Raw genomic sequence first — 11,734 nt, 5'->3', positions numbered from 1 at the left:
CTTGTTTCTTTTTTTTTTGCTGTCTGCAAAGATGAATTGTAAATTAAATGCCACAAGCAGTTATATATGCACAGCAACCGGACACGGGTCATACTGTCTGTGTTTTAGTGTCAAGCCAGCTGAAGTAAACATGCTCAGTGTAGGCCGTTTTACAGGGCGGCTTAATTCGTAATATTATGGTTTTTGTATGATTGTGCATTGATGAAACTTTAATTCTGAGACACTGGCGATACATACGTCCTCGGCTGCTGCTACATGATTATATCCAGTTTTTCCAGTTATTTTCTATCATTGTTAAATATTCCTATAGAACACATCTGCTTCTTGTGAGGTAGCAGCATCAGCTTCTCTATCAACCCTTGCACTGGCTCTTATTGTGAGCTCCATGTATAGCTCAATTTTTGTAGGTCATATATGCATAGGTCAGCATACCTGTTCATGAGCACACTGACTCGTGCTCACTTCACACTGATTTTATAGATGTAGAAGAGAGTGGAGTGAGTGACAACGGTGTGATTGGACATCGGTACAAACGGGAATGAGTGCTGGTGAGGTTGAAGGGATGTGAGCATGAAGGAGTGAGTGCCAGTTAATGTGAGTGTCAACGAAAGTCAGTTACAGTGAGCTGGAGTGGACGTATGAATGTGAGCATCTGCCAGGCAGTGCAAGTGGATATGAGTGCGAATGTGAGTAAGTGCTGGTGAGTGAGTGGACGTAAGCAGGAGTATAAGTGAATGCCAATAAGTGTCAGTAGACATGAATGTGAGTGAGCAAATAGCCCAAAAAATATTGGTGTGAGCACCAGTGAGCATCCACTTACTGTGCCAACCTGTGGTCATATTTACCGTGATGATGTATTGCAAAACTCATGTAAATGACACAGTTTGAGGAATTCTACAAAGTATTGATTGTTGCACAGTTAGAGATCGCTTAATCTTTATTGAAAATAATTATCACTTGTCCGGGACCTTTAGCGTCAGGCAGATCTGTGCAGCTTTCTCTTGAAGAATCTGCTAAATAAGAACAGTAGTGTGTCGCTCTGCGACATGTTGTAGTGCCACTCATGACTACATTTCTTCATCGTATTCTTTTGTCTTTGCAGATATGACCTGCCGTCCATCTGTGACTGTTCTCAGGAGTGTGTAGCAGCACTGCTTGGAGATGAGTGCACACCCTTGCGCGAAGAAGAGCTCACCCGGCAGCCTTGTGCAGCTGCGGTTCAGCTGCTGCAGAAAACTGCCGCCATCCAAGGTAAACGTAACAACCACAACTGGGAACCTTTAATGGGAAGGGAAAGGAGCTGCCTACCCTCTCCCTGTGTGGTCGCCCCTTGGTAATTGAAAGGACAGGCAATCTCACCTGACTCGCAGCTTGTGTACATGTGCTCACACATGCCATGATTTCTCCAGTACTCATTGCTTTTCCACTATGCTTAGCTTCGAGGCAAACTTGAATGACTTGCTCAGGCTAAGTACATTTGAGAATCTCACCAGTGAATCCTGTTTATAGCGTTCTAGTGCATGTGCACTGATCACTAATAGCACTGAGAAGATAATTTTACTGTGACATTGTGCATGTTTACTGATAATGATAGCAATACCAAATATCAATGAACAGGTCCTGCCATGCTTGTTTACTGAAAATTTAGTGCATCTTAAGGGACACCACAGGCAATATTAAGTCAAGCTAAAGGGATAGATTAATGCTCGAGAACTTCGAAGGCATCAATATTATCGCGAGCAAAGCTTTAGTAATCGATAAATTGAGGTAAACGCAGGACACGATTTGAGACTCACTCAGGACATTCAAGTATTAGCCCGGCGATGTAGGCACTCCTCATTATAATTCGGTCACTAGTGCTCAACCACTCATAATAAAAAGATCATTGCATTGCATTATAAGATGGAAGGAAATGCTACTTGTCCAGTTCTATTATATTTTAGAAAAAAAGTATTCATTGACATTACCCTTGACAACGACATGGGCAGTCTAAAGGTGTTTTTTTTTTTTTTTTTGCTCGACTCTGCTCCGCCTGCGCTTTCACATTTCAGTAGTTTCGTTATCATGTAGTGCTGCGCTGGTTTTGCAGGCTCACGAAATGCACAAACTGCAAGTCGCAGAGAATTTCGAGTCCCATGTAATGTCGTGGGATGCTCGAATGGCCCGCACCACTTGAAAAGAGCAGCTGCAGTAGTGAATCCAACATCTGTCTTGGCTCGGTTTCTCCATGGCTGAACGTTGTGTTTTGCACCAAAAACCACAGCGCCCTCTGTCAGGCACCATTTTACTCCACCAACAGCAGTAAGGGCAGTGATGGGTATGCAGCGTCACCACTACCTGCTCGGGGGCAGGCGATTTGAGTTGCTCTAGAGATCAGACCCTTCCGATGACATTTCCTTGGCACGAATAAAGCAGTCTTTTTCTTGGCACGAATAAAGTGCTGCCAGGTTTCTGGAATGCAATTAGAACAGTTTACATTGACTTAATATTTGCCTTTAGTGTCCCATTAGGAAAAGACACGCATCAGGGGGGTCAAAGCTATATCATTCAAATTTACTTCTGTATCCCTCATAATCCACAGTGTAGCTTTGGAATATTAAATGTGGTTTTTTATGTAACAGCTCTATTGAAATGTTACACTTAACATGCATTTGCCTATGCAAACGATGTCCTTGTTAGCCAAGCCCTTCACATACTACATTGTCACATACCTGTCTGTGCAGCACCACACTGGCCATGCGTCAAGAAGTGGGCACCGACCATGGGTTTCCTCTCTGCTTGAGGCTCAGCAGAAGGAGAAGGAAGAGGTGGAGACAGTCACTGCCCTGGCCTCCCTCTCCATGGCTGCTGCACAGATGCAGTGAGTGAGCTCTGTCTGTTCTGCCACGATGCCCTCTCACTAGTTGTCAGAGCTTCCTAAAAGCACCGGAATATGAGAAGCCAGTCCATGGGTACGTCGCCAAAAAGTGAAAATAGTGCAAAACGCATTGGGCTGAAAGAAGTGCAGGACATACAAGCGCTAAACTTACAACTGAAGGTTTAAGGAAAGCCCTGCACCTCAATGGACCGTGGCACATATGTGAAGCTAACCAAAACCACTCCCAACACTATCAAGACACATAGTGATAAAATCCAACATTGTGCACTCAGCCACAAAATATTACGGACCATAAAATCTGAGAAGTAGCTGCTATCTCCACAACCTCACAACGCAGCCTGGTACAGTTAAACCTGCTTATAACGAACCTCTATATAACCAATTCCTAGATATAACGAAGTTTTTCTATTCCCGCCGTTACTCCATAGAAGCACATGTATTTGAGACCTCTACGTAACGAAGTGGCAGCGGGAGACCTCCTCGAAATAACAAATTTTCCCCGCCGACAACCTAGAGATTTCGCCCCAAATTTGTCATTTTTTGCGCGAGCAGCAACCGGAAGCACCTTCTCCGCCGCGACGGAATGCGAAGCGAGCGCACATGTGCGTGCGTACGAGCGTGTGCGAGGCAGGCCTGCATCTCTCGACCCGGCGATCTTGCCGCCGCGGGCGTGACCCTTCCCCCTCCCTTCATTCAAACCTGATACTGCCGCTTGCTGCAGCTGGCCTAGCCCGCCAAGCCGGCACTCTCCTTTTCCAGTTGATGTTGCCGACGCGCTGGCAGACGCTGTGACACATCACACTCGATGAGCGTGGACATGCGCTGTCAAACGCTGGCGCGTGTGGAAGCGCCGCTGCAGAAGCGAGCGAAGTGACCTTCGTGCTGTTGTCTATCGCTTCAACGCAAACTGAGCGCCGAGAACGCACAGCACGCACAAAGCTACGAGCCGCCGACGCACCTACACTGCCTAGACTCTGCCCCAACGCAAATCACTTTCAAGATACGGCCCGCGCAGTACGCCGCTGATGCCAGAGTACAGTACAATGCTGCCCGCTATCCCTCCTCCCTCGCTCCCTCGCCGGTGCCTCGAGCGCAACGAAAGGCGCGCTTACTCCCTGCTTTTCTTTCTTGCGCGCGCAAGATTTAGACGCGGTCGTCGGCTCCCCTCCCACGTTTTCACTCGCACATACAGCATATGGCACACGGCGACTGCGTTATCGGCCTTGGACTTTATACGTAACATCTATGAGCCAAAACCAATTTTAGGGCCACAACGCGTCATAGACACCATCTTTAGATAGCAAATACGGATCTCAAGGGGCATTTCTTTGCTGGCGGAATCCGAAAATACGTCATAGTTGTCACCCCCGGCACTTTGGGCGGCTAATGCCATCGTCAAGCCACCAAGCCAAGCGACATGAAAAATCAAAATGGCCGCTCGGGCCGGCGCGGGTGGCAGTTCGGAACGTATGATGCAGGAACGGTCCCACAGTTGCGACGCAACAGCAGGGTTATCAATACATTGGGGTCTATGGGAGCTGTGCCGGGACCGGCTGAAAACGACGTAACAGCCGGGAAAACGCAGCATCTGGGAACATAACAGCAGGGCTCTACTACGACGCTATGACGCCATCGTGACGCTCGCTCTTCGTTTCCGATGCCTTACACTTGTGCGAAACAACACGTGTCCACGCATCCATTACCTGGTGTGACATTCCAAGGATGAGTGCTTCGATGAAAACAGAAAACGGGTGCATGTTACAATCGAGGGCGCGTTAGAATCGTGTAAATACGGTAAGCGTTTATTTTTTGAATTTTCGTGCCGAACCTGCATATAACGAAATCCTCTTTATAACGAATTTTTTCGAGAATTTGTCAATTTCGTTATATCCAGGTTTAACTGTATTTGCATTTCGGGCCTCGACTAGAATATGCTAACAACATTGTCGTATACTGTTTTATTGGCTACTTCTACAGGCTGCTTGGGCTTTGAATGTTTTCTGAGGTCCCGTGGTCCATAAACATTTGTAGCTGGGTGTATCTTGTTGTTTCTATGTGTCTTGCACTATTTTCACTTTTTAACACCACAATCTGTTGCGTTTGTAGGGACGTGTGTTCTAATACTCACCATAAATGGTTAAATAGACAGCAAAGTGAACAGCGGCCATCCTAAGTTTCATTTCCATTCTGATGAAGCCAGTAAAGAGCCTACTTGCCAACTTCCTGGCAAAAAAAAAACAACAAAAAGGCCAGCATTTCGCAATGACATCATTGAAGTCAAGAATGGTGCTGGCTAGTTTGCTGTCCAAGCAAAATGACTGTGGAGAAGCCTGCCTTGCCAGGTTGCCTCAACCCTTCCTTGCGCACAAGAAAACACAGTCAAACATTTTTGTGTTCAAAGTCAGCCACATCATGTTTCTCGGAGATTTGTGCACGCAGAGTGTTGAAATGCTGGCACAAATTGGCATGAAATCGAAAGAGCCACATTTCAAATGCTTTACAGTACATGGGCTCAAAGCTGTTTTCTTAGCTGTCAAAGTTTTTCATTTGATGTAACTGCTCATTTTGCTAAGTATTCTCGCTGTAACTTCAGTGTTCAGAGATTGTTCTCCATAAGGGATATCTGATTTAACCAGCTTTGATATTAACCAGTTTTGACTGTACTCTCCCATAACTTACATACTTATACACCCCCTCTAACTATATGTTTTATATATACACAAGTACATATATGCAAATTAGCATTACCACATATTGCTCACTGTTTCCTTTTTTGTTTTGTTCCTCTTGGATAACAGGGGTCCAAAGTCCGAACCGCCTCAAGAGGACGAACCAATGGAAGAGGACCAAGATAAGTGAGCAGTTGAGTGTGCACAAAACAGCAACATTGCAGATAAAGCAGTGAGAAATTTTCAACCACACTGGTGCAAACTGCTGAGGACTCCTGCCCAAATGAGCCAAGGAACACAAGTTCGCACTGTCACCCTTGAAGCATCAACGAACAGAAAGCGGAGCGGTACTGCTGTCATGGCAACATGCATGCAGCACCTTTCATCACTTCTGAGGATCAGGAATAACGCCACGGTTTACGTGAAGTCTGAAGGTCAAGCGGGTCAAGAACCAGGGGCACCCACCGAACACAGATATATCTGTGGAATGACGTACTCATGTCATCCTGTCATTCTCAATTGGTCCGTAGACCGTTGTTGGATCATAATTTGTTGACATTGTTGCTGGTTAAGGAGTGGCTTGTCTGCCAGACGTGATGTTGCAGATGATTTTTGAAGACATGCATTGATGTCGTTTTGATATTTAAGGCAGCATGTGATTGCACTTGGGGTTCTTACCAACAGGTTCAGACATTTTATCAGCAAGCAGGTGCCAGTTACACTGTGCTCAATGCGAACATCAGTGTTTGTGGCAGAACCTCTCATTCTGAAAAGCGATGTACTGTTTTTCGCCTCTTGCATACCAAGTATTATGGCTGCTGTCAGTTTTAATGCTTCCTACTTGCTGATTTGTGTTGACTGGCAGTTCTGCGTCTTGCGTGTATGTTGGCTGCACAGATTCAGGGCAGTGCGCCCACGTCGTTGCAAATTATGTCAACACCCAACTGCTCCATGTCTGCCAGTTGCACTGTTAAGAACAGAATGATGCTGTGGACATCTGATGAGCATCACCCCAACATGACAGTGTAAGCTGTTAGGCTACAGCTACCGAGTTCTCAAGATTTTTCATGTCAGTTATTGTCATACCTATGTTTTAGGGTATACAGTTGCTTCATGCAGTCTCTTGTGCATTGCCTGTACATTTTCTGGTGCCAGTCACACCAGGTTCGATAGTCTTTAACTGTGCACTAGCTATGTCGTTAAACAAGGATGACAGCGTGACATTGAACTTGCATCCGAGATTGCGAAAGTGTCACCTGATGCCCTCAAGTGGCCCCAACAGTATGCAAGACAAGTCTTGAACAGAGTTAGCAGGCTTGCTTGCATTTTCTGAGAAGGAAACACGTTTGCAATCCAAAGAAATGTGCTAGTTTGGCAGTGGCAGAGCATTCTCGCAGGTTGCATTGCACGATAACATTGAGGGCCTTAAAAAAGCCTGCGAGAGCACTGTGGAGGGAAAGAGACGGGAGCATTGAAGAATGTTGCATTGGTTCATATCGTGCGCATGTTTGGGAAGGATATTGCGATGTACAACTGCACTTTGTATATGCACAACTGTGCACGCACTGTCTGCTACACAACCTCAGTGCAGCATAAAGTAGAGAAACAACTAGCTGCTCTTTTTTTTTTGAGAGGAAGGAAAGAAGAAGAAAAAAAAGGACAAGGAAGAATCATCCTTATAACTGTTGCAGCCATTTTTACGAAGAAGAGTAAGCAGGGAGTACTAGTTCGTCACCATAGTGATTAAACAAATGTGTTTTTACACTGCTGCAGTGGTCTTATTATGCCACTGTTATGGGCATTACATACTACAGAGTCTTTTGGATGTACTAAGTTTTTGTGAGCTTTATGACGACTTTAAAACAATGCTAGTCAGAACCTCGTCAGTATCGCATCTGCGGGGGACATGTGCTAAGTGTTTTTTACGGCAGCAGCTGTGGCAGTAACGTAAGAAAGCAAAGTGCCCGCCTGTTTGTCGCTGTCTCTCACTTCCCATAGCTGCGCATAGTTGCCTTTGGTATACTGCTGTGGTAGACGCTGGAAGACAGGTTTTCATGGAACTGTTGACGGCAGATTGCGGGTGGCTTTGGGGCTTTCTAGGGCGTTTGAATTGGGTGCAGCCCCGCCAGTGCTACGCCCTTGGCACTGGCATGACTAGTAGGTGCAGTGAACCCATCTGTATTAGTCGCACATGGAAGGACTAATAGGGGAATTTCTACACTTGTTTGCCTTGCACATTGCATTTTATATATTTTTGTTGTTGCATTCTACGAACAACCAGAACAAAACTTGATTGGTTTGTGGTTCCCTGACCGACAACTTTCTAGGCCACACTCTGGTTTTCTGTTACCCGCACATACGCACAACGCGGACACAAAGACACACACTACACACACACATGCACACAAATATGAGAACACATTTACATATGTGCAGCACTTTTCAGTTCTGATCCTTTGTTGAGCTAAAGAATAAATCATTCATAAAAGTGAAAATTGGTCATACCAATGCGCTGGCCTTGCTTGCTTGAAAGGGCAGCTGTTGTGCCCACAGCACTCATTGTGTAAATATGTCCATGCGAAACACACTGAAGAGGCTAGTGCGAGAGGAGTGCATACATGCTGATTTGAAAGCTGCTTGGTAACATCAGAAGAAGAACAAATGCCGCAGACAGGGGCTCGCGTCTGGTTCTTCAGCTGCAGTTTGCCAAGTGATTTAAGTTCCTTACAAAACTGGCGTGCTTTGTGATGTACAATATATTTACTGTGCTAGTGAAAGTTCTCATTAATGTCTTCATGCTTTCTTTTTTATCTTCATTTTTTCTTTTCACACATTGTATTTTTTGACTGTTGAATGTTAGCGTTTTTCCGAGCTGTAAAACCTGATGTGAAGGTCGTGTATACTTGTTTCTTAACCGTCTGTTTGTGTGCACGTGTTGACATATACATACATATATATACTTGCTTTACGCAACGTTAAACACACAGCTAGACAGGATGGCACTGTTTGCGACTGTGGTTCTGCTCAGGCACCCTCTGGTCTGCAGATAATTGCTTTTCCTGTTTTGCGCTTTCTCGCATTTTGCTCATGGCTTCATTTCTCGTTGCAATCTTGTGCACATTCTAAAGCCGCTTCGCTTGTCCATTGAGCATTTTATTTGTAAATACACAAGCTGTTTTAAGGATTTTCATTTATTCTTGTGTGCGTTTTTTTTTCCTCAACACCGAACTCGTCACTCATTTGTTGTGCATCGTGCCACCCCAATCTCCTCCCCCCCACCCCTCTACACCTGAGTCACTGATGATAATATATATATATATATATATATATATAAAACATGTTACAGCGCCATAATAGTATATCATTTGTACAGTGCTGATTTTACTCCGTCTTCAGAAACCTCATTTCAAGGTCAAAACAAAGTATACTGCATAACCCATTGTTGGCTGAGCGCTTAATTAAGGAACAACATGCTTTGTTTTGTGAACTTTGAACCCATAGTCAGTTTGAGGGCCGTTAAAAAGAAAACCATGAAAGAGAGAAATAATTTTGCTGAAATCTGGCTGTGTGAAAGTGCCTAGCAGAAAGCTTTGAAGTTGTCGCATGTATGTTGATAATTTTATTTTGGGTTTTTTGATTGGTGATCGGGCTATAATGCATAATGTGGAAAGAGAGAAAAAAAGGCTGGCTTATATGTTTCATTAGTTCTGCATACGATACATGTGCATGTGGGTTGGGATTTTTCTAGAGTGTACCTGAATATTTTTTTGTTCTCATTGTAGGGACACTGAAGGCAAACATTAAGCCAAGGTAAACTGATAAATGTATGCTCCGAAAATGTCCAAGTGCAAAGAGCAAAGGATTTTTGTAAGTGAAAGTCATATATATGGGAGAGGATTGGCAACACCACTTTGAGTATACAGGACCAGTTCTTGATGCCTTCTTCGTAATTGGTCATTATTTATTTTTTATTTGCATTGCCTACAGCGCCCATAGGGAATTAATGTAGGGCGGAATAAAAGCCCTCAAAAATACAGTGAATTCATATACATAACAAAACGCAGATTGATAACAGTGCGTAACAGTTCAGGAAGCTACAATAAAAAAATTGTTAATAATAATAGTGGGTAACGAATGTTCACAAAAAGTTAAATATTAATGACAAAGAGAGAGAAAAAAAAAGTTGAGTATTGAGCTGCTAATATGAAAAGCTAGTTAATTAGAATGGGAAAGAAAACTTAGAGAGGTTAATTTTAATTAATTTTCTTGTGAAAGAACTCGCTGGTTCTCTATTCATGCCACTCTGTCAGCACCATTTGCAAGAGAGTGGTGCCCTTTCTATGCGGCCTTCTGATTTCGGCAAGGGAAATAATGCTCCGAGGAGCATGACCTCGGAGTTTCTATGCTGTGTGTCGATATGTCAGTAACATGTCAACACCAGTTTTCTCAGGCCATCTCCTGTCTAAGGTAGGTGTCGTTTTCAATAGAAAATTATCTGCAAGTAAGTCACCGCTTGATACAGAACAAAGGCTTCTAGATTATGAGGATTGTCATCTACCACTGTAAAATTGAGTTAATATTTCCTTTTTAGGGTTCCTTTAACAAAGGAAGTTTATGTTCTTAATTTGCCAGCTTGCTCACTTTTAAACTCATCTGTGCGTATAAGAAAAATGAAAAAGGGGAGGCTTTTTTTTTCTGTTTTATGCAAATTACATGCACTGTAGTTAATGTGTGAATAAAGACTTGCATGTTGGTTAAGCTTTAAGCGTTTCACTGCAGCGTAGTGTTGTGTAGTCGACCAATTTATGGAGTAAAAGGTAAAAATTTTAACAGTACCTCTTATTTTTTTTCCTGCGAGACAATTAGTGCAAGCCCTTTTTTTTTTGCTTTTTTATATACAAACAGCTATTCTGACTGACGCTGAAACACACAATGATCAATCTAGTCAATTAATTGAGCATGTCTAAGATGCCCTCTTTTGTTGAACTTTTAATACCGTTGTTCCTTCGTGCTTTTGTTTTCAAACTTTGCGATAATACGTTTATGAAGTGCTGGTTTCAGAGCGAACATTGTTGTAGTTAACAATGACACACTTTCTGTGCATGTCGGCAGGCATGAAAAAGTGCTGGGGCTAGTCATGGTTAGTCAGAGGTGCACTTGGCTAACGTGACGTTTTGTTCTTTGTTTTCTTGTTTGGCCCGTCTTGTTGCGCAGTCTTGTATATTGTATGTTGCAGAGGATATACACGATAACTTAAACTGTACAGTCATAGAGATGTTTGTGTTTTCTTTCAATTATATTATTGCGCTATTTCATTACAAAGTGAAGACACGATAAATAAAAGCATATATTTTTTGCCACTTGTATGTACACTATGTGCCATTGTAAAGTGTGTTATATTATTATGGATACTGAAAGATGTATTTGTACTCTCTCCCTTGTTTTCCTTTGTTTTTGTCATGCATTTGTATCATCAATAAACCATTATTCAGTGCCTATCATTGATGATTGCTCTGACTCATTCTACTTCGTACAGGCCGGGTGCTCCATGTCACATGACTGGTGGTCATCAGGGGCGGTGCCAGGATTTTCCTGTTGGGGGTGATGGTGGGGGGCAGAGCACAACTCCATTTTCATTACAGGTACTCTATGATGGTAGGATGGGACCGGTGGATCAGGCCAGAAAAAATTTTAGGAGGAGGGGGGGGAGGTCAAACCGCCCCTGTTGTTCACATGCAGGGATGCACACGGTGTTCACAATGTCGGATGTAGGAGACCAGGAGTAAACAATTGAGCACCTGTGGAGTGCGTGAGTGAGATTGCAAGCACAAGTCTCTGCTGGTGTAGCTGCATGTAGTACACAGATCTATTTTTTCTCCCATCTTTTGCACCGGCCCCTTTTCCACTTCTCCGATACAAGGTATAGCCAACCGGAGATATCGTCTGGTTAACCTCCCTGTCTTTGCTTTTATCTCTCTCTGTAAGCTTTGTTACCGCTAGGCCTGACCGAAAAGAGCCAAATACATCATGGCTGTTACCATTGTTCGGCAACTGATGGCTGTTACCTAAATTTAAAGGTGAAAAATTGTCAGCCATATCAATGTTGCTGTGATATAGCCTGGAGGGGCGGCACCGAGGAAGGTCAAGGGGTGCACCCCTTTCCCGACATTTTAACCTGTCCCTCCAT

General features: G+C 43.8%; 1 protein-coding gene across 4 annotated transcripts in view; it reads left to right on the top strand.

The window, feature by feature from the left end:
* The window catches only part of LOC119442948 (histone deacetylase 4), a 287,827-nt gene extending 276,779 nt beyond the window's left edge, over positions 1-11,048 (top strand). The window contains exons 24-26 of one of the 4 annotated variants that reach the window (XR_007465744.1): positions 1,103-1,251; positions 2,724-2,860; positions 5,677-11,048. Coding sequence is in view for 1 of the 4 variants with exons in the window: in XM_049662469.1 (XP_049518426.1) it covers positions 5,677-5,737 (61 nt within the window). In the remaining 3 variants the exon portion in view is untranslated. Of the gene's footprint in view, positions 1-1,102; positions 1,252-2,723; positions 2,861-2,903; positions 2,990-5,676 lie in introns of those variants that run through there. The other 3 variants (XR_007465743.1, XM_049662469.1, XM_049662470.1) reach the window with 3 other exon arrangements.
* The last annotated feature ends 686 nt before the right edge of the window (positions 11,049-11,734 follow it).

This window comes from Dermacentor silvarum, chromosome 2, assembly GCF_013339745.2.
Source record: "Dermacentor silvarum isolate Dsil-2018 chromosome 2, BIME_Dsil_1.4, whole genome shotgun sequence".
NCBI lineage: Eukaryota > Metazoa > Arthropoda > Arachnida > Ixodida > Ixodidae > Dermacentor > Dermacentor silvarum.
This window is presented reverse-complemented; position numbering and strand designations above follow the sequence as displayed.